General features: G+C 58.8%; 5 protein-coding genes across 5 annotated transcripts; all 5 read right to left on the bottom strand.

Annotated features, from left to right (window-relative positions):
* Positions 1-2,636: 2,636 nt before the first annotated feature.
* On the bottom strand, positions 2,637-4,097 carry LMXM_17_1450 (conserved hypothetical protein; the record flags this gene model as incomplete). The annotated part of the gene is made up of 1 exon (XM_003873963.1): positions 2,637-4,097. The coding sequence occupies one exon, from the start codon at positions 4,095-4,097 to the stop codon at positions 2,637-2,639; it is 1,461 nt and encodes a 486-aa protein (XP_003874012.1).
* A 717-nt stretch (positions 4,098-4,814) lies between these two features.
* LMXM_17_1440 (hypothetical protein, unknown function) lies at positions 4,815-9,059 on the bottom strand (the record flags this gene model as incomplete). The annotated part of the gene is made up of 1 exon (XM_003873962.1): positions 4,815-9,059. The coding sequence occupies one exon, from the start codon at positions 9,057-9,059 to the stop codon at positions 4,815-4,817; it is 4,245 nt and encodes a 1,414-aa protein (XP_003874011.1).
* A 2,018-nt stretch (positions 9,060-11,077) lies between these two features.
* Positions 11,078-12,529, bottom strand: LMXM_17_1430 (hypothetical protein, unknown function; the record flags this gene model as incomplete). Its single annotated transcript, XM_003873961.1, has 1 exon — positions 11,078-12,529. The coding sequence occupies one exon, from the start codon at positions 12,527-12,529 to the stop codon at positions 11,078-11,080; it is 1,452 nt and encodes a 483-aa protein (XP_003874010.1).
* A 2,653-nt stretch (positions 12,530-15,182) lies between these two features.
* Positions 15,183-15,956, bottom strand: LMXM_17_1420 (conserved hypothetical protein; the record flags this gene model as incomplete). The annotated part of the gene is made up of 1 exon (XM_003873960.1): positions 15,183-15,956. One exon carries the CDS (start codon positions 15,954-15,956, stop codon positions 15,183-15,185), a length of 774 nt encoding a protein of 257 aa, XP_003874009.1.
* A 3,561-nt stretch (positions 15,957-19,517) lies between these two features.
* On the bottom strand, positions 19,518-21,011 carry LMXM_17_1410 (putative zinc-finger protein ZPR1; the record flags this gene model as incomplete). Its single annotated transcript, XM_003873959.1, has 1 exon — positions 19,518-21,011. One exon carries the CDS (start codon positions 21,009-21,011, stop codon positions 19,518-19,520), a length of 1,494 nt encoding a protein of 497 aa, XP_003874008.1.
* Between the last annotated feature and the right edge of the window lie 3,102 nt (positions 21,012-24,113).

Here is a 24,113-nt window from a genome sequence, read left to right as displayed (position 1 = left end):
ACCACATATTACATGAGGATTCCTCAGTCCTTTTTCCGGTCGTCATGTGTTTTGTGTTCGTCTCTGCTCAACATGCATGTACCAGCGCCGGACTCACTGCTGCGACGAGATCATCAGCTTTTACGCATACGGGAAAAGAGGTGAGCGAGGAACGGCGTGACGTCGTCCTTGCAGAGACGAGCGACCGCCCGTGGGACGCATTGAGAAGAAATCGGAGCGGCAGAGGAGATGCGAGGCAATTCACCCAAGACAAGGGACAGTAATAACAGGGAGGGAAACAATTTACCATAACGCAAAGGAAACCTCGATCGGCCCCAGCGCGAGGAGGACAAAGAGAAGCCTGCCTTGAAATCGGTTGTAGTCATGCCCACAAGACCGCGACGTGCTTGGCAAGGGAGCCGACGGGCACATGAGAGGGGCGCGGCAGGGAGGCAGAGACAAATAAAGCATTTTGCTCCTCGCACATTCAGATTCGAGGAAAGAGGTCAAGGGATACGGCGGGCCGCGGTGTGCGCATGTTCCACTGTGATGCACTGCCGAGCAACTTCCTGTGTCTGAACGGCGTGAAGAAACGCACGAATCGACCGCGACAGAGATCGAGAGCGTCCGCTGCTGTTGCAACCGGACGTCCTTGTTGCACGAACGCTGCTGTGCTCCGGCGTCTGGGGGGGGGGGGGGGGGGCATCACCACGCAGCTTGTGCGCAGTGACAAAGAGGCAGGCCTCATGTGAACAGCCCAATTTGCCCCGCGAGCGCCGCCCTTGTGATGCTTTCTGACCAGCAAGGGCACAACGCAGCAGAAACGCAAGAAACCGTGTTTCACAGAGCCACAATGTGCGTCGCTCCTTCAGGGCCTACGTCTCTTCTCCCCTCAACAGTTGCTGTGTGCTCCTTGAGCTCGGCTGTGCCTTCCGCAAAGAACCGCAGACACGCAATCGTGATGCAGCCGCTAGCGTGAGCCTTTGAAACTCGGTAGAAGAAGGTACCCGCACGTAGGGGACACCGTCAAGCCTTTTGACGAATACGGCAGACTCACACCACTTCACGCGCGAACACTCACTCAGCTGGATGCAAGAGAAGCGCCATGACGGCGAGGTGAACTACGTACACACACCAAAAGACAAAGACCAGCCGGGAGAACAGAGCGACGTACGAGGAAAGGGAGAGGAGCCGCAGAAGGCCTACGTCTGTGGGCAGCGAAGGTTTTTGACGAGTGGACGCATCCATGACGGCAGACAGATGGAGAGAGGGGAAGAAGCAGGTCGGGAGAAGAAAAGAGACCGAGCGCCTAACCATGAACGCATAGCTCGCAGGCGTTTCAGTGACCTCAGCGAGCCACAAGTATCTTGGCTGCCGGTCCCCTTGGCGGCTATCCACCAGCCGTCTTCTCTCTGTAGAGGCCTCAGGCTCCCGCACAGACGCTGCACATCACTGCGGGCTTGAAGTGTACCCACTCGGTCTTCCACGTGTACTTCGATGTCGGCCTTATGCTATCGACCAAGTCGACGCAAGCGTGCAGCTAGCTCAGCAGTCGTCGCGGATGCCTTGGTCCGCTGCATCCGCAAGCGCCATCATCGAGTCGACCCGGAGGAGGTAAGTGTCGCTTTGTCCACTTCGGGGCACAGGCAAGGATGACGAAGATAGCCCCCATCGCTCAGGAGACAATGAAGGAGTCGAAAGCCTGGCTGATAGCTGCCACGGCCCTTGAAGCGGCGGCAGCAGGGGAAATCGGGGTACAGGGTGACAAGGACGGCCTTCCACGACGGCCTTCAGGCGAGCCTTGAGCACATCGCAGCGAACGTAGAAGGACCCATCACGCCACGGGAACCGGCTCTTGCCGCCGCGATGCGTCGTGCCCCATAACGAGTAGGGGGTGTGACTGCCATCGAGGCAGCCCATCGAGTCTTTCTACTTCAGCATTTCGTAGCGAGACCCGATGTCCGTGAAGAGCACGCTGATGAACTACGTCACCACAGTCACAATGAAACTCTGTCGTTGTGCCGATGCTCACGCTGCGCTTCTTTATCGGACGCCTCCTGGGCGATTCGTGCTAGCTGTGGTGCGGGCGTCCTGACCTCGAGGCACACGCTAGCGGTTTCGAATTCTTTTTACCTTGAGTGCGAAAGAGAGCGAGGCGGAATCGAGTAGAAGGAGAAGAGTACGAATGCGAGCGGTAGTGCGCCGCGGGAATATCCGAAAAAGAAAAAGACCGCCGTTGTGAATCCGTGTTCGTACTATGCGATGAAGAGGCAGCGGAAGTGCGACGCAGAGGAGGAGGGTGGGGCTGGGAAAAAGAGGGGTATAGGAGAGTGAACACCCATTCTAAGGTGGATGCTCGCACGCACCAGCACGTGAGAAGGCGTCTCGAGCATGTCTGTCCAGTAGCGGCAAAAGACGCAGCGGCGAATCGTTTTGAGTTTCGATTGAGTGGCACACACTAACGACATCTGCGCAGCAACGATAAACCGTCCCGCCCCAACGAACCAAAAAGTTTATATGCCCAACAGAAACGCTTTCGCGTGTGAGCCGGGGAGCAGAGAGAAACGCTAGCTGGGGCCGGGCACCTGCACAGCTGTTCATGTGTATACAGGCTGCTGTCAATCGTGTTAGCAGCAGCAGAGGAGAGAGCGTTAAGCCTAGTTGCCCATGCCGTAAAGCAAAACGTCACGCACCTTTTTCAGCTGGGCGATAGATTGAGCGTACATCTCGGTCGTCAACTCTTGCTCCTCCGCTGCGGCGTTGGGGTCGCGGAACCAGTACTGCTCAAGGCTCCCTATAACGCGCGACAGGACTTCGCCCTGGCGCAACGTTACCTCTGCTGGTAGCGCGGGCGCATCTCTTAGATTCACAAGCCGCGGCGCCTTGGCGTGGCGAGAGAGGGGCGACTCGCTGTTACTGATGGCGGCTGCGTACAGCATGTCGTCGACATCCTGGGTGGGAGGGTACTTCATCAGCACCTGCAGTGCCCCTGCAGCGTCAACGGACAGGGCATCGCGCACATGGCAGAGCATCTGCGCGGCAAAGTACAAGGCGATGCTGTTGTTCAATGCGAATGGAGTCTTCTGCTCCTCCACAACAATGTAGCGCTCGCAGAAAAGTGTAGTCCAGATCCGCAACGCTTGCTCAAATGGAAACTCGCGCAAGAAGAGGAGGCGCAGCCAACGAACAAGGTACACGACACTTTCAATCCCGTAAACGTTGTCCAGCAAGTTCTGCAGCGCAGGATCGACGCGCAAAAGCAAGTCCTTCTGCACCCGGTGGCACGCTGATACCACCCCACTCTGTTCTATATGAGCATGGCTGTAGTACCACTTGGCGAGACACATGCCGCCGTCTTTGTCACTGATGATTCGTCGAAAGAGGGCATACACCGCAGCCGGCAGATCGGCGTAGACCAGCTGAAACAGTTCGAAGAAGGCGGCCGAGCGCAACGCCGCGTGCTCTTGCACAAAACGTTCGCCCACGATTTTGTCGCGATAGCAAGCGTAGTAGAGAAACGCCACAATCTCGTGAAACCCCTGCATGTAGTCCTCGTTTTCCACCAGGCTGTACTTGAGCAGAATATCCGCTACTGTATCCTTGGCTCGCACGTCGTGAAAGGGAGGGACATCCCAAGAGAGGCGGCTCATGTCCTTTGCCACCGTCTGCCGCACCTTGTCTGCCTGAAACTGCAGCGCGTAGGAACTCTCGGAGGCGGGCGCAAGGGGGTTCACGGTGCACCCATCCCCACTCGTGCTCAACGCAGAGAAGGGAGCAACTGCAGAAGGTGAGGGCAACGCATCCTCGCTGTCACTACTCGATTCGCCGAATTTTATGACTTTTCCAGTTTTGCGTGGTGACTCACGAATGGACTGATCGAGTCGTCGACCTGCATCCTGCCATTGCTGCCTCCATCGCTCGCAGGCTGCTCGACAATCGTCAAGTTTCACGTCATCCTCCGCCGGGAGCGGCAGCGTCCCGAGGAAGAAGTGCCAACGCCAGCTGAAGAGAACACCTTCCTCGGCGTGTGGTTTAGCAAAATCCAGCGTGTCGCGAAGCAGCTGCGCCGTGAGAGTCCGCATTTGGTGCTGCAAGATGAAGAAAGATAAGTCGTTCATTGTGCAGAAGTGATGGGGAGCCGAAGTCGTACAGGCCCGTGTTTGAGTGAGCTTGTGCACCAAAGGCAGTCCCCCGCTTTCATCACAGTGGTCTGCCGGCTCGTCGTCTGTGGCGCAACTCTGCAGCGGATATGACGGGGCGTGGTGGCACCGTGGAAAGAATGCGGCACAAAGGAAAAGAAGGAAAGGTAGAATGAGAGGAAGAGCGAGTTAAGACGCGTGCGCTCGGCAGTGGTGTGCCAGTGAACAAGAAGAGCACGCGCACACGCAGGCACATACACATGCAGGGCAGAGTTGAAGGCGGGCGCGTGATGAAGGTGAAAACCAAGTGCGCGATGCCTCGCGGAAATGCGACCCTGGCAGAACCCGTCATCGATCAAGGATGCCCGCAAACGCGGGCAGTGACGCGCCGGTTCCGCGTGGCATCACTAATGAGCCCGGCTACGCAGAATACAGGACTTTCGCAGAAGAGTGGCGCACCACCTTTTCTCCCGGCAGCACCCATCTCATGCCGCGCGCCTAGTCGCTTCGCCGACGCCCATGTGTTTGCCGGCCGTTTTCATCGGTGTCGCGTCGCACTGGACGCAGCTCAAACTGTGTACGAGTGTGATCACACTGCCCTGTGCGCTGATGCTCAAGTATACATGTACATCCGAATAGTGCTTCACGTTGGGCCGCCTCGTCATCCCGTCCCTCACTGTTTTCTGCTCCGCTCTTCTACGACGTGGAGGGGGGAACGCTGTCCTCGTTGCTCTCGCCGGGGAACGTGTAGAGAAAGACGTTGGAGCTTGGGATGGGCAGCGCGCCCTTGGGAACGAGCGTGTCGTCGCCGTGGATGCGGAGCACGTCGTGTTCTCCAACGTCGTGATGCGGAGGCGAGGCCGCCGGCGTCCCAGTGCTAAGCGCGCGCGCGCCGCCTACTTTGGACTGCGCCAGGCGAGACATCTCGTCGCAGTACCTTTGCAGCAGCAGTTGACCATAGTACTCACCAGCGGTGAGGCACATCCGTCGATCGCGCGCGGACGAGCGGGTGCGGTCCTCTTCCATATCCACCTTGTACTTCCGGTACGCAAAGCCGCGAAGAAGGTCTGCGTAGCGCAGTCTCAGGTACTCATCGAGAGGAAGGCGCAGCGAGGAGAGAAAAGCAATGAGGCCGGCCTTGCTGGACGCCTCACTGGTAACGCCGTCCGTCAGTGAGACCGGGAAGCGGGGGAGTAAAGTCAGAAATTTGTCGAAGTCGCACGCAGACTCGCCGGCGCCGACGCATCTCTGCCAGGTGCGCCGCATTTCTACAAAAGGTTGAATAACGTCGGTGAAGAGAGGAACCGCGAAGACGACCACGGCCGACGCCAGCATGAGCTGGCTCACGACGAGGCTCTCGATGACGATGAATGAGACAAAAAATATCACGGCGCTGTACGTGTGGCCGCACGTGGCTGAGGCATCGCTGTGGCACGCGGCCCCGTCAAAGCATGCGTGCATGACAAGGTGCCATTGGTCAAATGTGCTGCAGTCCAACAGCACCAGCAGCGACCCGATTACAGTGCTGAAGTTGCGCCTGTCGGTCAGGTAGATGCCGTCAGGGACGATGTCGCCAAGCAGTAGTGTGCCCACCACTGCGTACGCGAACAGCACGAATAGAGCAAGCGCGCCGGAGCTAAGCAAAATTCGAATATGGCGGATGGCAGGCAGCAGCGCGAGGCCCGTGCTGGCGGCCTTGATCAGCTTCACAAAGATCACCACGCTCACGAAGCGCAGCGATGGCGACGCAACGCCGATGACCATGAGAGCGAAAATCACCACATCTGCCGCATACGACGCCCGAGTCACGTACCGCACACCGTAGGCCAACATCCCCAGCAGCACTTCCGCTCCGCATAACGCCACCGCGACGCAGTTCACCGTCACAATCATCCGTTTCTGCCACAGCAATTCGGCAGCGTGAGTGGCAGCCACAAACCCGCACACAACCACGAGCCCGCCTTGCACAACAGCGTTGAAGACGGTGGTCGGCCAGTGGGCCGGCTGGGCTGAGAGGATGCGGTGACATAGTCGGCTCCCAGCAGTGGGCAACGGCGGAAGGAGAGGCTGTAGTTGCGTCAGATGGGCAATACACGCGCGCGAAACAACAAATCGGGTCTGGTGCGGCGTGCGCTGCGCCGTACCCAGAGACTCCATCATGACGTGCCGCAGCTCCGCAATGAAGACTGCCGCGATTATACGGACAGCAAAGAAGCGGATGAGCAGTAGCGCGACGATGAAAAAAACGGCATAGTAGCCAGCGTGATTGTAGGGCATCGTCGTGCTCGTGATCGCCATGGCGTCGTCCATGAAATCTCCCCAGTGATTCGCCGTCGTCATGGAAAACACCGAGAGGAGCGCGGGCCCAAAAGCATCGTAATGGAAACCCGCCCGTACCCACCTCCGCTTCTGCACACTCGTTGTCGAGCCGGTGTACCCCATCACGGTGGTGTTGTAGTCCCCAAAGCACTCGGTTGAATCGGTGACGGCGGCGTCGTTGCAACGGAAGAGTCCGCCGGCAAACATCTGCATGCCGGCCACTGCAAACGCCACGTAGAGGAAAAAGATGAGTGGGGCGACCCTCACGGTATGCCGCAAGAGCTTCACAAGCTCCAAGAACGACTTGTTTGGGCGCTCTTGTGTGGTGAAGAGACGGGCTGTGCGGATAACCCGACCGACACGGAGAGCCGGGTAGGCAATGGCTGCAAGGGAGAGACCGTTAGCGGCGAAATCGACCCAGTTGAGCGGGTACCGAAAGTAGGCCGGCATGTGCCGCAGGCCGGCTTCCCGGTAGGGGTCCTCGCCGTCGCTCAAACCCTGTGTTAGGACGCCGTAGGCAACCCACTTCATCACCATTTCCACGACAAACAACACGAAGCAGACGATGTTGATGAGGTGAAGCGTGCGTTCTGTGTCGGCGTCGAGGTGGCGTCGCTCAAAGAAGAGGGCAATGACGCCGATTGCGACGCACGCTGTGCTGATGAGTGCGTAGAAGGAGGATCCAAGTACGCGCAGCAGCAGGAGACGCACGGAGCTCATAGGACCGATGAACAGAAAGGCGTCCCCGCGTACGCAAAAGTGCTGCTCGGTGACCAGCTCAGGAGCCTTGCGGTCTACATCGCGACGTCGTCGCCACCGATCGGCTGTGGTACCAGCGGGTGGTGGCAGCGAGAGGTCACTGGCACCCTTGGGAGTATCAACAGCGGCGTCCACGGCGGTGGTATCATCGTTTTGCAGCGGAGGCAGCAGCAGCAGCGGCGGGAACGCATTACTGCGGAGCTCGTCCTCGTCGCCTGACGCGTTGCATGACCCGAGAATAATAGCGGAGTTGCCCAATGCAAAAAGCATCACACGGGAGAAGAGCTGCAGCGAGAGAAAGAATAGCGATCCTGTCGCGATGGTGCCGCCCTCGCTCACCGCGACCACGTAACGCGTCCACATGTCTCCTGTGAAGGCGCGAAAGCAAGCAAGCAACGCGGTCCAGGCAGTGTTGAAGTCTCCGTTTCGGATCGGCGCCGGTGCTGCTCCTGCGTCGTAGGTGCCCGCAAATAGTTCCATGCCCAGCAATGCATACAGTGTAAGTGTCGCGGATGTAAGGAGGAGAAGACTGAGGAGACTTTTTAGGCGGTACTCGTACCGGTAAAGCGGGCAGAGGTACTTGGCAACGCGGACGCAGCGCAGCACCCGCACCGCGCCAACAACACGATAATTAAAAAATGAGGGAGCAGCCAGCTCGAGAACGCCACTCACAACGGCGGCAAGATCCGCATAGTTCCAGACATCAACCGACGCCCGCACCACTCCAAAGGCCATGAGCCGGAGCACGACGGGGGCGATAAACAAGACCGCCAGCCACGCAGAAATCGTGTGAAGAAGGCGGGCCACCGAGGCGGGCGTGGAGGTCGACACCACTGCAAGCAGAATGACGCTGCTCACGGAGAGCACGAGAAGGAGAATCACAAATGGGACGCTGTCCACCAGAGACGCCATGAGAGGAAGCAGGGGTGCGCCACCAGTGCCAGCGGTGGTGGTGCCCTCGAGAGCACGAAGCGCTGCCCAAAATCCCAGCGCGTGAAGATCGTGCATAAAGTTACGCGAGTGACGGGAAAATTCACGCGCGACAAGGGTGCCCTCCGCGAGGATGCGCGAGGCGTATAGTGGTACCTGTTGACCGCCACCGTCGCCACTCAGCGGGTTTCGTCTCCGCACATCCCCGTCCACCTCTCCCCTGTCCTCCATGGAGTCCGTGCGCTGGCACGCGTGCGTCGGTCTTCCTGAGCAGTGTTGTCGCATCTTCGGCCATGCTGGTGGTGTCTGCACGCCGCAGTCCCGCCGCTGCCGTGCTGCTGGGCCCACCCTCGCAGCAAAGGACGGCGCACACCACGTGTCGACCGGCGCGTAGGCGCTGTGCACCACGCTTGTGAGGAGTGCTAAGAGGGACAGAGAGACGAGGGCGACGACGACGAGATACAGCGCGGCGCCGGCGCCTCTGACGTTCATGATATCTTCTAGGTTTTCAAACCACATGTCCATCGATGCCACCTTGGACATGAGCAGTAGCGCGGCCCCAGCATTGTCGTACGTGAAGAAGCGATCGCGGCGAACGTGCGCGATGGCCAGACACTGCACGGTCACATCCGCAGAGACGGTGGGACACGTGAAGCCCACGCCGCAGGCTGCCGATATGTTGCGCAACAGAAATGGTAGCGTCAGTTTTTCGTACGGACTAGAGGCGGTGGTATTTGTGATGTAGCAGCGCTGGTGGAGCTCCCCGCCCACCCCCATGACACCGATGAGCCCCAGGGCCAAGAGGCAGAGCCCCAGGGTGACCATCACGTCAAGCAACCGGGGAAAGGCGCGGCAAAGCGGGACCAACTGCTCCCTCCACCAGGGCACAAAAACAAAGAAGCGCAATGGGCGCGCTGCCGCGAAAGCCCTCATCCAGCGGATGTGGAACGTCGGAGGAATCACCTGCAGGAGGCCGAACACGTTTGCGGCGACCTCAACCCAGTTCCACACGCTGCGCAGGAAGCCGTGTGAGCCACCGAGGAGCCCACAGGCAATGATCTCTGCCACCATGCGCACCCAAAAGAACGCGAGGCAGACTAACTGTAGCGCATACAGAGTAGCGTACGTGGCAACGCCTAAGTCGTAGCGGGGTTGTAGCGCCAGCGCCATCACAGTGCTGAGGCACACCAGGACGACCCAGCTAATCTGCACTGGGCGACTCCCGACGAATCGATAACAGCTGCGGCGTAGAGCATTTGCGGGGCTTGAACTGAAAAAAGGAGCGCCGTCATTGCCGGTGAACGTGATATGAGTCGGTGACCAACTCTGAAAGGTATCAGCGCGGGAGCTCGCCAGGAGAAGGTATTGCATGAGGCAATGCCGATAATGGTGGGTGTCACCAACAAGGTGAGGAGACGTGGGAAGAGAAGGTATGCAAGGGCGGTGGACGTTTGATCGCCCTCCACGCGTAGACACATCGAGAGGTAGAGAACGAGAGACGTACGTGGTCGCCTGTTGAATCGATAGTGATACATCACCCAACAAACACACGAAGATGGCAAAGGAGGAGCGGAGAGGGCCAAGCAGTTGAACGCATAAATGGAGCGAGACAGCGAGAGGGAGTACGTGTGTGTGTGTGTGTGTGTGTGTGTGTGTGTGTGTGTGCTCCTTGCCGTGTGCTTCGGAACGTAGTTCGCTAAGAAGAGCTGCAAGACCTTCGCGAACACTCACAACGGAGGCACGCGAGTGGACATGCACGGATACGGAGCGGCCGCCGTCGATGGAGTATGCGCTAGACCACACAAAGCAGTCCTCACTGAACTCCCCTCGAATCCCTCCACACTACCCCAGTAATGGCGAACCACAGGAGCTCTTCCTGTTGCCTATCGAAGATTCTCTCCGCCTTCAATCATGACTCGCTCTTTCGTTTTCTCTGCCGCTCTTTTCGGCGGTGGAGCGCCGTCCCGCGGAAGAGGTCCCACACACACCGCGCGAACAAGAGAGAGACATCCTCCCTGGCAAGCAAAAATAAGAAACTCAGCTGCACTCCACACCCCACCGGCCCCTGCCACAGGCCACCCACCGCGTCCTGCGACGCAACCCTGGACACACGCCTTCCAGCAATGCGCCGGCTCGGGCATCGGAGAGCACGGCACCCCTGCCCCAAGTTCCACACACACACACCCACCACCCGCTCCGCACGTCGCCTCGCAGCAGCTCCGGTCACGCCGCGCGCCACCCGGTGCGTCCCTCGCGGCGACACGCGGGGATCCCCGCACACCGGTGGGCCGCGCGAGGGCCGACGGAGAGCGGCGCTCGAGCCACGCCGACACGCTGCCCATCACATGGACGGCGCAGGCGTCGTCACGGCGCCATTCAGGTGCGCACCGCCGACATCAGCAGCGACGCATCGCCCTGGTCCCACACACACACACGTCGTCGGCACTTGACCGTGTCAGCACCACGGGTGGTGCAGTATTTGGCAGGGATAGAGGAGGGGGAGAGGGAAGAGGAGGAGGGGGGCTGCTCGACCGCCTTCCACACAGAGAGCTGTGTACGGCAACCTGAGACGTCATGCACGGAGAGGGGTGTGTGTGCCCCCGCCCTCATCATGCAGAGAGAACAAGCGAGAAAAGTTTAACAGCGCACGCAATCGGGAAGCAGCACCATGAAGAGCTCAGGAGCGTAGAGGGAGGAATGTCGACGGAACAACGCGCACTCCCCAGTGCAAAAAAGAAAAATAGAACGAAAACAACAGCAAGCTGAGAAGAGAGAAGCAACAGTGCGACTCAAGTCACCTGTAGTCTCCGGACCTCATGAGCGCCGTGAACGATGGCACGATAAGCGCTCTATGATAGAATTCGCGCTCGCACATCAGCTGCAGGAGTTGCGAGCACACCCCTTTCTACAGTCGAGCGCTTGACGGCCACAGAGGTGTCACTGTTCCCTGACTAGCAGGAGGTTTTGTCCTGGGCCTTCCGGCGCAGCTGCTCCTTCACAAAGAACAGCATTCCAAAGCTCACTGCGGACACGAGAAACGTGATGAGGAGAACGTAGAAGCTACTGTCCATGGTCGGCTTGTCTCCGAGAATAAGAGAGAAGATAACCATGCCAGCAAAAGACACAAAGCACATCGAGGCAAGAACGATGGTGGATGAGACGGTCTCGGGGCAGGGGTAGGTTAGCTCCACCGCCAGCTCCATCACCACTGGCAGAATCGGCAGCACCAAAAACGCGAGAAGCGGGACCAAGATGTAGAAGGTAATCACCACCGCGCCCAAATTGGGCGTCGTCTTAGCGACGACAACCACCACCAGTAACAGCGCTGTAGAGATTGCCGCGAGGGTCAGAACTGTGTACTTGTAGTAGTGCGTTCGATCCACAAAGGTGCCAACAAGTGCGCAATTCGCGGCGCCACCTAGAATGCCAGCGAAGGCTAGAATCCCCGACTTGGTTTCGCTAATGCCGAAGGGTTCTAGGAGCTGCCCCAGTATCCCGGCGAGGGCCGTGAAGAAGCCTGTAATTAGGCCGAAGGCGACCGTCAGGAGCACAAAGTTCAAGTGCTGAAACTGTGACTTGAGGAATTTGAGTAGCGGCAGCTTGTAGTGTTCCGTTGACGTAAACGAGGGACGGTACTTCGGCTTGTCCCTTGCGAGAGTCAACATGAGAAGCAGCACCAACATGGAAAAGCCGAATTGCGACCCCATCGACGCGGCCCACTCCTTCCGAGTGTTATGGTTCGGCAGAAAGATGACATACGGTGAGTAGAACATGCCGACCGCCATGCCGGCAAACCCCATCAGCGTCGCCACCGCCGTCGCCACTGTTCGCTCGTTCGGGGGGAACCAAATCCCGGCGATGAGAGGGGGCAAGCTCAGGAAGAGAATTTGCCCGCCCGCCACGAACACCTGGGCAACGACGAGGAGGGGGTACTTGGGGGCCCAGACGGCAATGAACTTCAGTACCGAAGCGAAGGCGTTCAGTGCCGCGCCGATAATCATGCCATAGCGCAGACCTACTTTATTGTAGACAAAGCATCCGGGTACCACACCAACCACGTAGAGAATGGGAATAAGAAGGATGAGGAGGTTCACCTCGAGAGCGCTGACGCCGAAGTACATTTGTGTCTCGCGAGTGATCGTGGCGAACGCGACGTACTGCACTTGGTTCACGAAGCCAAAGGCAGAGAACAGCGCCACAATGACGAAGCGAAACGGCGTCGTTTTGATGACATCATCCGACTCACTGAAGTCCCGGCAGTTCTCCGCCACACTGGCAGCGTCTGGTAGATGGCTGCCGTCGAACTTCTTTGCATCTTGAATAGAAGAGAATGAGGGCAGCATAGGCTCTTGGGGGTCAAGCCCCCTCTCGTGCGTTTGGAGAGCAGCAGACTCGGTTAGCATCGATCTTCAAAGCAGCACAGTCGTCGATGCGGGGGGAGGGAAGTATCGGTTGCTGACGATGGCAGGTAGAAGTGCGCGTGTTCGAACGGGTGTGTGGGTGAGAAAGAAAGGCAGATGAGAGGAGGGAAGTGGGAGAGTGCTGGAAGAGAATAGCCACTGTAGGCGGGGAGGGGCAGAGGACAGAAATACCTGAGCGGCCAGCAACACGGTAACCGTATGACGTGTGAAGGGGACCGTCTCAGGCGAGAGATGGAGGCGAATGCAAGCACTGGTCAGATGTGGAATCTGTTCCCCTTCGTTTGTCAGACGTGCGCACATTTCCGCCACGAGCAAGTCGGCCAGTATGCACGCATACACACAACTACAGCTCACCTTGCCTTTGTTGCACCCACGGCTACGCCAAGCAGCAAGGTCAACAAGCACTGTTTGGCGTCGTTCAGCGCACTGCAACGCTACTCCATACAGCGGAGGATCGGTCCAGGATTACGCTCAGCGTCAGCGCAATGCAGAAACGGCATAAAAAGATGAAGTGGATGCGTATCTCAGTTGAAGCGTCGACATGATGCGTGGTGAACTCCTACAAGCGTGGTCATTATGGCCGCACGTCTCTTCGGCACCGCAACAGCCCAGACCTGTCCGGCAGCACAAAGAGTCCGTAGCCGTACCGGAGGGCAGACGGTGCAGGCCCTAGGCAGTCCCATAAAGAGTGGGGGCTGTGGCCCTGATACCGCGGTGAGATGGCCCCACATCGTCGTGAAGGACAAGATGCAAAAGAATAAATACGGTCCACGACACACAGGAGTGAAGTGTGAGCGACAAGCCATGAATGAGATACGCAGTAGGGCAATCTTTCAAGCGGACAGTCCGCGAAGGCTGCAGAGCAGCGCACATGATGACCTACATATTCTCTTTGCCTCCTTCAGCTTGGGCACTCCTTGCGTGCACGGAGAGCGAGGACACTAGTCGTCGTCCACAATGGGCAGCTGCTAGCTCCGCTTTCAGCGCAGGTGAGAATGTGTGCACCGGTGAACGACACCGCAGCAACGAAGGATTTTCGACCCAAATCACACAAGAAGAGAAGCACAAAGCAGTCTAGATTTCTGTCTAGTGGGTGTCCGCTACACGCTGCATGGGCCCCTGGCATGCGCCGCATCGACCACTGAAGCCCTCTCATGACAGCGGATAAACAGAGTCAAAGTTAAAGAGGGAGAGGAAAAGCTAGGCTTTTGTTCTCCACTCGCACACAGTCTCGCTGTCTTTATGCCGCGCTTCCTGCACACTGCGGGGATGCGCATGTGACAGATAGGCGGCGCGCATGCGGGACAGCCACACTTCCGTCCGCGCGGGAGACAGAGGAGCTGTCCCTTGAAACGCGGTAGGCGGAATGCAGTTCCCCGAGAGTGTCCGTCGGTATGCGCCTGCACCGTCTGCAAGTTGTCTGCGACTGTGCAATACGGAGATGATGTGCGTGCCCCTCTTTGACGTGGATACCTGTGGCGAAACACCATCCGTTACCGTACGGTCCGTAGACGAGGCCGTGGCGTGCCGTTTGTGGGACCGAGCGTGGGCGTACAGGTGTCTCGGGAACGGCATTGTTCGAAATTTGGCGTGCCACTCGTCCACCTCTGCGGCGTCGGCCCTCCGCTTCAGCTCTGCTCCATCTTCCCGCTGCTGCCGCTGGCACTTTGCGTGGCCCGAGAGACGAGTGAACACGTCCGAGTCGGCGGACCAGCGCCTCAGTGCAGCATCGTACTTGTGGTTCACGCGTGGCAGAAAGGTGCACTGAGCCTCCTCCTCTTGTAGGCGTATCATTACAGCCTCAAATGCGGGGAGGCTCAGTGATGTCGGGCGCCATTGCGAGAGTCTAGCAAAGACACCTTCCTGTCGCTGTAGTGTCTCAGCATGGTGTTCAGTGGCGCCGTGCTGCTTGCTCTGCATTCATCGATAAAGACGATAAAACGACACTGTGGAGGATGAAGTGAGTTGCTGCGCGAAAAATGGCGGGATGTGCCTCTATGTGTGCCCGAGTGACATCGGACGAGTTCGTGAGTTGAGGGGGTGGTATCATAATGGCAGCGAGAAAGAGGAATTCAGGCATCACGCACGCCGAACTCTGTCGCTCGGAGCAACTGTGGCAGTGGCATGGAAGTGAAAGGACCGTGGACAGCAGCACGCCTCGTATAGACTTTACGCTGCGCTGCGTTCTCCCACTTTTGTCCGCCTCACTATGACGGCCATTCATTTCGTGCTTGGCTTGAGCCCTTCGGCTGTCGTTTAGGTGTGCGCATATGCGCGCAAGACCATCGCGACAGCACCTCCGCCGCCGTGGTCTGTGTGCCTTTCCTTTGTGTTGCTGGAGTAGATGTGCAAAGGAAGATGCAGCAGCTGGGAGACGCCTTCAGCAGAGACGCCCACAAACCTCACACGGGGACCATTCCAGACGAGCCTTTCTTTCAATCCCATTGAGTCCCCCTGCTCTCGGCTAGTCAAAGCAAACGCGCCATGCACACGGAGATGACGTGACGCGACGCCGTGACACACAAGATCCACCTTCAATCCACGTACAGGGGATGCACCACGCAAGCCGAGCGGACGGAGAAGACAAAAAGGAAAAAGTGCCGCCTTCGCCAGCGGCAGCAGCAGCGGCCATTGCTCAGTCCTCGTAGTCGATCTCCTCACAGGCGCTGTCGTGCTCAATGGACATGTCATGGTCGTCCATGACTGTTCGCTGAGACACAGCCGGGGCCACAGCAGTGCGTTGTGCTGGGTGAATGCCGAGCGCATTCTCCTCTTGCTCCAGTGCCTTTAAGTTCTCTCGCAGCTGATCTTGGCAGACCAACAGCTCACGCTCGCGAGACTCAAGTTTGCGGTCCCACTCGGCTACCGTGTCGTGCTTGCGCAGAAGTGACTTGCGCCGCTCCTCCATCTCCCGGTTGAGGGAGCGCATCTCAATCAGCGCCTTTTGGAGGTCCTGCTCTTCTAGAAACCTCTGTCGCTCACGGGAGGCGAGCAGAGCCTCCTGCTTGCCCAGCGCCTCCTGCCGCGCCATCACGCTCAGAAGTGCGGCATCCTCTCTCTCCTTTTCCTGCTGAAGCTCCTCAAGACGCTTGTCAATCTCCGCCTCCTGAGCCGCGAGGAACGGTTGTGCGTGCCGCACCGCCTGTGACACCTTCCGCTCATCAGACACGAAGTTTGCCGCCTGCTTCCGTGCCGCGCTGATCTGCGCACGGCACTCTTGATGTTGTAACTCCAAGCATCGTCGCTCGTCAGCGATGTTCTCCTGCATCTCATCTAGCACCGCCACACGCTTGCGTATGTACCCCTCTTGGCGCAGGTAGTACGCCTCGAGTTCTTTCTGCAGCTGCACTCCGTCCTGAAGTAGCTGATGGTACAGCTCCGCGAAGCCTTTACTCTCTGTCGTCGTCATCGCCGCCGTGTTTGCAGGCGCAAGCACCGATGCGTTGTCTCTGTCGAACGTGCCTGTGCACTTGTGGCGGTGGACGTGAGCTTACTGTGTGGAATCCCTTCTGCTCTCTGCCAGCAGGGAAGGGGAGACAAGACGGAGACGAGAGAGAGCGAGAGTTACATCCGAGGGGGGGGGCATTCAGAGAGTCGGCATGTTGTTCGTCGCCATCGGTCCAGCTTGTGGGGCGATGTGCGTGCTATCGCGACGTAAACGCCGTGGCCATACCGGCAGGCGCAGAGTGCGCGCCATTCAAGAGCATCGGATACGCTTATACAACGCTGCTTGCGTGTTGACAAGAGTGCGGAGCCACCTGTGCTTCCAGCCTCTGGTCTCAGCTCCCCGTGTCGCCCGTTGTGCCCCTTCGCTCTTGGTGTACAGGATCACGGCCCGGCCCATCTGCGAGAGTTTCGCTGACATTTACGTAGCAGGGTGTTGAATCACGTATGGACGGTGAGTCACGGAGTGATGTGGCTCCGTGTGGACTGCAGGACTCGGTGGAGGTAGCCCGTGAGAGCCGCAGCTCCAGCAGAGAAGAAAATCGAAAGAAAAGGTGCCTCACACGCCCCGCGCACCAAGAGGTTCTCTTCTGCACTTGCAGTGCCGGCGGGGCCGTGCTCCAAATAGCGTGCCCGTGGCGACACCCAGATTGTTGCTGCTCTTCGAGTGCGTGCCCTCTTCCTACCTTGCCTCTCCATCTCATGCTCCTGCTCGCTGTTAAACACATCAACGCCACGGGGCCCATCGTCCGCTCGTCCCGGGAGCGTGCGCTGCAGAAGGTGAGCACGCGTGAGAGCCGCGCCGGAGTGAGGAGGTAGTCGAAAGGCCCTCTGCAAGGCCAGCGCAGTGTCGCGGTTCTCTGGTGGCGTCATGTCGCGCCCGTTGAATGCGACGTTGCAGATTGCCGAGACGACGACGACGACGAGGGCCTGCACCGTGTACAAGCTTGGTCAACATTGGTTGGTTCTGACGATTTGGACAAGGTTTGAGTGCTCAGCAGAGGCCGAAGTCAGCAACAGTTTCGTCTCCCGGCAGCGGGCGTGGGCGGCTGTCCATGCGTCAGCTGACAGCCGCTTCGAGGCAGGTGCTGCGGACCGGACTCTCGAGGCGACAGACGCGCTCCTTCGACACCTGCACCCCCTCCCTGAGCAGCATGAATGATCGAGCCATCCGCAGTCAGGATTCTCACATGCGCAGGACGCCCGTTGCTTCCCTAGCCTTCGGTGCCCATGAGATGCCATCCTTTTGAAGTCCTGCAAACGTGAGGCAGCACGACGCTTGGCTGTGCATGAGAATGCCCATGCGCAGCTGCTTTTCCGCAATCAGCCCATCGCAACTCAGCTGAAGAGGGACCACCTCTGCGTCACCAAGACCAAAGTCACATAGATGTTGCCCCTCTTTGACAGAGATCCTATCGCTTCTGAAAGGGACTGGAATGGAGTGGGATCAATGGAATGTAGTAATGGTGGGCCCGTGCGTGTCTAAATCAGTCACTAGGGAGTCGTGCACACTTGTTCGCTGGCCGAGGAAGCAGAGAAGGGGGTCGGGAGTGGCGAATGCGCGCAAGAGTTGGCCGTCAACATCCACTCCCTGAGGCACGCCCCCTCACCACACCGCAGTTTTGATGCGCATCCCGGTCTCGCTCCCTGCGGGTGCGTGTCTGCGTACCCAAAAGAATGAGGCGGGTCTGTGAGTACATGCATGTTTCCGAGTATGGCCAAGAGGCTATCCTCTGAAGCGAAGTCGATATGCGGAGCTAAAGGAGGAGGCTGCGGTGCGGAAAAGTGGCCGCCTTCTCCGTTTTGCCGAGAGGTTGAGATGGCCATGTCTCGCTGGCTCCGTGAGGCGTTGCTGCAGCGGCCGCAAGCCGACCAAGAAGTGAGCGGCAGAAGGTGTCTATGTGAAGGTACAGCGTAAAACGATGGACGCGACATTCTGCGAGATGTACGTTGCCACGCACACCGGTGGCTGAAAAGCAGCTCGGCGTCATCAGCGAAGACTGGACACGCAGAAATGCAACCCGATTCGCACGCAGAGAGCCTTGCGCAGACCATCCGGGTCGCCGTCGGACATGGACCACATGTAGGGCATCCATGTGGCCCGAGGTGCCTCTCAATCGACCGCCACAACGCCCATACATCCAGCAGCAGCACGGGGTGAAACAGCGCGTGCGTGCCGACATCTGAAAGAGGCAGGCGAAGAAGGAATGAAAAAAGGCGACTGCCCCAGCGGTAAGAGATGTGCTCACGAGCTGCAGTGACAGGAGGCCGAGACGTATGCGCAGGCCCAAGGCACTGCACAGGTGCGCTCGTGCGAACCACGCTCGTCTTACGCACATATCACTGGTGCTTCGAGGAAGCGGCAACGGGGCAGCACCACAACTCTCGGATGCACCAGCAGCGTGATTTGCGCCGCTCGATAGGTCTTGTGCGCATGGTGGAGAAGGCTCTCAATACCGGTCCGGCTCATCGAGGAGGGTTTCTCCTGATCGCCGCCCTTTTCCAACGGCTTGTCCTCTGCACGATGGGCAACGAGTTGAGCAGCCGCCATCGTCCACGCGGTCTCATCACCACCGCCTGTCACAGCCGTTGTTGCGTGAGCGACGTCCACCACCGCTTCGGAAACGACTGCACACCTGCATGCCACAAGAACGTGCCGCCTTCGCTCATGTGTTCGCGTACGCACAGAAATAGCGAGAGAGGGTGCGCTGTGTTAGAGGCACACTGTCCTGCACGTGAAAGGCTACTGAAACAAGTAGAGGAAGAAACCGTTGCAGATGTGCACTAAGACTGCCAGCGAGCGCACCTGTCGGCCGGTAGTCAGCACTTGCCGGTGGCGACGTTGTTGAGAAGGTGAGCATGCAGTCGTGACAGCCACCGAGCAGAAATGGGAGAGAAGAGAGGACCTCACAAGAAACTGCACACACACACACATCGCACAGCAGGTGACAGACGGTGCCAGAGCACCACGCCTCGCGGGCCTCACAGAGCGTGAGAGTGTCCTATCCATATGTCTCTCTGTGTCGTCGCCTCTGCTGGCGGGGAAGAGGAATGTGCAACGAGGGCTCAGCGGCGTCGGTAGCGCCTTTGGTGTGCACTCCAGCGGAGATAAGACACATGCGCAAAGTGTTCGTGAGGCGCTGTTCGTGCGTCCCGCGAGGTAGCATGACCTAGTGTTGCTCTTGTTGTTGCCGTAGCTTAGTGGCGCTTAATCGGCATATTAACTAGCAAGTCCGTGTCCATCTGTGTATGTGTGCGAGAGGAGACAGCGCGCATCAAGAAGAGCGCTCGCACTCACGTGTCATCGCTACGCCGAACGTTTTAACACTAAGGAGAGGAAAAGCGAAATGGAACGCGGAGAGAGGAGCAGCAGCCGCAGCAGCCACTACTCACACAGCATTTTCGCCATGCCGAGTGCTCACGCAGCCACCGAATACCCGCCGATGTCACTATAACCCCTGTTGAGAAGCACCTACTAGGCACGCGCTGCCACAGCCTCGCTGATGCTGACATGCCACTCAGGCCTTCACTGTTCGGTCTCGTGCTCCTCATCTGCGGCTCCGTCCTTTTCCTTAGTCTCGTGGTCCGCCTCATTCTCCGGCTTCTCACTGTTGGCCTGCTCCTCGTTGTGGCGCATAGAACAAATGCCGAGCTCCTCGTCCTGCTCCTCCGTACGGGTGTACTCCTCTCTCTCCAGCTTCGGGTCCATGTCGTCTGGCGGAGGCAGGTGTGAGCAAGGGTTCTGGATGTATACATTACCAAGGGGGTCGTCGAGGATGAAGGTAAACTCCTCCCTGAGCGCCAGCAGCTCGTCGAGCTCCTTCACAAACTCGAGCATCGTCTTCGAGTTGTCGTCCGCCGAGTCGCCAGCGGCAAAGGCAGCCTGAGGTAGATTGATGAGCTGGTCGCGCACCTGAGTGATGGTGCCCTCGACCGTGGAAAAGAAGCCGCCCAATGTGCCAGGCGCCAGCTCAAGGCGCACCTCCGGGATGATCAGCGTGGCCGTATCGGACTTGAGCACGTCACGCTTGAGGTCCGCCTCCGACTTGACGTGCAGAGTGAGCCGCAGCCCCTTCGCGTTGATTTCGCCGCCCGCCTTGATCTCGTTGCTCTTGTAGCCGCAGTACTCGCACTTGAAGGCCATGATAATTGTCTGCTTGAAGTACGGAATATCACACTCATGCATCATGAGATACCCGGGCCTGCGGCAAGCAGGGCAGTCACACAGGATCTGCGTCACGTCGCTGAACTGGCCCTCCTCCACGTCCTTCTCCTCCTCCTGCGTCCGCTCCGTATTGTAGTCGATGGCGATGCCGAGCAGCTGGCGGTCAATCTCGGTGCGCTCCCTTTCGTACTTGGTGAGCTGAGGGTCGAGAGTTGGGTGGTAGTAGTCATGGATGGGTTCAATGTAGCTATTACCTGCTGGGTCGTCGAGAGTGAGGGTGAAGGGGACATCACCGCTCCGGAAGGACTCCAACTTCGCACAAAAGGCCTCGATCTTCTCGTACACATCCGGATGCTCAATCCGGCGCAGCGGCTGCTGAAGTTGAAGGCCGTTATATGTCTGCTCCAAGATGCCCTCGACGGTATTCAGGTTGCCCTTCTGCGACTCCGGCGGAATCTCCAGCTCTAGCTCAGGGATGGTGATGGTGGCGAACTCCGACTTCACCACCTGCCGGTCCAGGTCCTTCTTACTATGCACCTGCAACTCGTAGCGGACCCTCTTGGGCCCAAAAGTGCCTCCAAACGCGACCTCGTTATTGGCCTCACCACAGTGCTGGCACTCGAAGCTGCTGACGATGATCTCCTTGAAGTGAGGAATACTCGTGATCATGAGGCGCGTCGTGCCCATCTCCTGGCACTTGGGGCACATGGACTCAATCACGTTCAACTCGCCTAGGTCCGTCTTGATGTAATTTGTGCGTCCCTCCTTCCCATTGGGGTCAGTGTTGCTGCCCTCGTGCGCTGCAGCCGACCCCTCGGCAATGACAGGCGTTTCATCGTGTTCCTTCTCTGACATGGTACCCGGGGTTGCGCCTCGGAAGTGTGCGAATTTGGTGAGTTGGCGCTGGGTGGGGTTTGCGTGAGTCGCGCCCGTGGACCAAGGGACGGTGGGGTTGATGGGAGTGTATACGATGCGAGCCCCCTTTTTTCCCCGTATCAACACCAACGAAAACAAACGGCGGAGATAAACGAGAGAAGTGAACGTGATCGGCCGGCAATATCCGAAGACGTGCCCGTTGCAGGACAACCGAAGTTCTCCGTCGCAGGGACAGAACCGATAGAGAGAGACGGACACAGGGCGATGCATGGGTCAACCGGCCGCTTGCTTGGCCAGCATTGCTGAGTTGTCGAGTGTGTGTACGCGGGTGTGTCGAATATCCATAAGGAAGCATCATGTGAGCACATGTCGCGTACGTAGTTCTGTACGTGAGGAGTGATGTTGGTGTGTATACACGTTTGTGGAGTTCTCTGTGCTCCGCCCCATCCGCCCCTCCTCGCGAGGACCGCTGCCGTGTGTTGGGAAGGGAGGGGAATGGCGACAATGACGCACGCATGCGTCCCCAGAGCCAGTCGGAGAGATACAGAGCGGCACACAGTCGCGGCGACGAATGCACCGCCCAAAATACACAAAGAGAGCGCGCGAGAGGCACCGGAGTCGTACAAGGTGGCGTGTACATCGCACAGAGAGAGGACAAAGGAAAAAGAGCCCGTGAGGCCTACGTGTGGGTGACCCTCACCACCACCACCCACCGCCGCCGCCTCTGTCTGTCTCTCCTCAGCACGACGCCGTGCTGCATCGCACACTCGGAGATTGCACCGGCGTGGCCGCAAGGGAGAGAAGTATAGACACACAAAGAAGTCTTCATCCTCAAGAGTAAAGCGAGACGCAGCGGGCGCGTTCGCACCGCGGCCGACTCATCACGCGAATGCGCAGAGAGGCGGCACACTCCGCTGGCCTCCTGCCCCGATTCCTCTTCGACCTGCTGCTCGAAGGAGCGGGGATGAGTTCGCTACATCACGATGCTCGCTGTTCGTGTAACCGATAGATGGTGTGACTGTAGTGCGTCTGCACTGCACGCATCGTTGTGGGCGTCGTGAAGAGGGCAGCGGCTACGGACACCCCCATCACATGCGCACCTGAACAGGCGGAAGCCAAAACACACAGGCGGTGCCCACGAGACCGCACGATACGCGTTGGCCAGCCTCCATCATAGTTGTCCTCCAGTCCAATCGTGACCCGATGTGGCGGCCGCCCCGCACCACACGTGGCCACCACTGCAGTATCAACGCACCTGAGCCTTGCGTAGAGCGGGCTGGGGGAGACACAACTGCGTTGATCTCGTCCTGCGTGAAGTCGCACGCCTCGACCACCTTCTCCGCGATAGCGTCTTCGAGTCGCTCGTGGGGGTTCTTCAAGTGATCTTGCACCTTTGCCGCGGTGGGCTTATCTGGACGCTCTGCAGGCAACGCGGCGGCCCAGGTGATCGGACGGCGGCGGTGCGCTCTCAAGGGCCCTGTCGCTAGTCGAGGCCGTCAGTGAGCCTCTTTGGGACTTCTCTGTCGCGGGCGACGGCATTGTCCAGCCGACGAGCGCGATTCCGATCCCTCTGCAATGCGTCTCAAGCCGTGCACAGCATCCGCAAGCTGGTCGGTTCGCTGGTTCTCCCTCGGCGCCTGAACGTCGTCCAGCACAAAATCTGCGTCGTCTCAGAAAGCCGCCGTCGCTTCTCTGCAGAACCGCTTGATGTTCGCCACATGCCATCACATCGTCTGCCTCTGTGTTAACGAGCTCCTTGCGGATGCGCTGCTAGGCACATTGAAGGGTGCGCACGCGCACCCTGAGGAGCACCACGCCACCTGGGACAGGGCCATTTCGAGTCGTAAACTCTTCAGTGCACCGGGACACGGCTGCGCCACCTTCAGATTCTGTTTTCGACGGGCGTGGCTTTGGCAGCCGTGGGTGAGGCGATGCGGTCCCGGCACGTGTCAAGGCGTTGCTGCGCATCTCAACGGAGCTCCTAGTTGGCTCTCACCTCTCCCGTGAGCTCATGCACGCGATTCTCGAGATCCATCTTTGCGTGTCAGGGGGCTCACAGAGCCGCTTTTCAGGTTCTCCTCAAGCTGTGTAGCCGCTGGCACGTCACGAAAGAGGACATGCCGCTTTTGTTTACTGCTCCTGAGCATCGGCACGAAAGGGGCCTTGAAGTTCATGGATGAACATCACGTGCTCCCGTCAGCGCGCTCTTGCGTTGGACGCATCCCGCAGCAGAGCACGCTGGCTGTGCCGCACCTGGTGCCCCTGACGCTCCATGAGCACTTCCTCGTCCTCTTCCTCCAGCAAAGGTGCTGCAGTAATGGAGAGAGCTGCCATAAAACGTTCTGTGCGTGTGTGCGTGTGGAAAATGAGGTGTAGTGGGCACCGCCTGTGCAGAGGCGTTTGGTTTTCCTATGCTCGGCACCACTTTGCTGGGTTCGAGAGGGACTGGAGGAGCTGAGCATGCATCCTCGTATTGCGGCTCTGCCCCGGCTATGAGGCAACCAGCGGAGGTTTCCGACTCGCTCGGTGGGCCCGGTAGCATGGTAGCAGCAGCAACAGCAGCCAGAGATGCGAAAGCCCCTTCTGCCACCGGGCTACCGGAGAGCTTCGCCCGCTCGGGGTCGTAGCGGTTCGTGACTCCGCCAAAACCACAGTTTCGCTAACCTCGTAGGTGTCTCCGAAGGCATCCATGTGAGCTCACTCCATCCGGTTGTAGTGTCGATGGGAGCGCCGGAGTCGCCCCTTGCGGCCACAGCAACAGGCAGCGACGGCACGGATTGCGACATGGCGCTGTCTTGATGGGTAGCAGAGGCATCGCCGGACCGGGTGCTGACGGTGCAGTCTGTGGTTTTTACTGCGGGCGAGCAAGTAAGTTTGGTGCGTCAATGCGTACGGTGCCTCTGTTTTCTGGTAACACCCCTTCCCCAGAAGAGCGGGGGCGAGTCGGCAGCCTCTGCCGTCGGCGCTAGCTGCCGTTGCTTTGGTGCCAGCACGACGGTGGACCCAACGCGCGAGATGCGGAGGCGATCGTCAGTGCGTACGTCGTTAACAGTGGCGAAGACACGACAGATGTGGTTGGCT

Source organism: Leishmania mexicana, chromosome 17 (genome assembly GCF_000234665.1).
Source record: "Leishmania mexicana MHOM/GT/2001/U1103 complete genome, chromosome 17".
NCBI lineage: Eukaryota > Euglenozoa > Kinetoplastea > Trypanosomatida > Trypanosomatidae > Leishmania > Leishmania mexicana.
The sequence above is the reverse complement of the archived record's forward strand: the minus strand, read 5'-3'. Positions and strand labels throughout refer to the sequence as shown.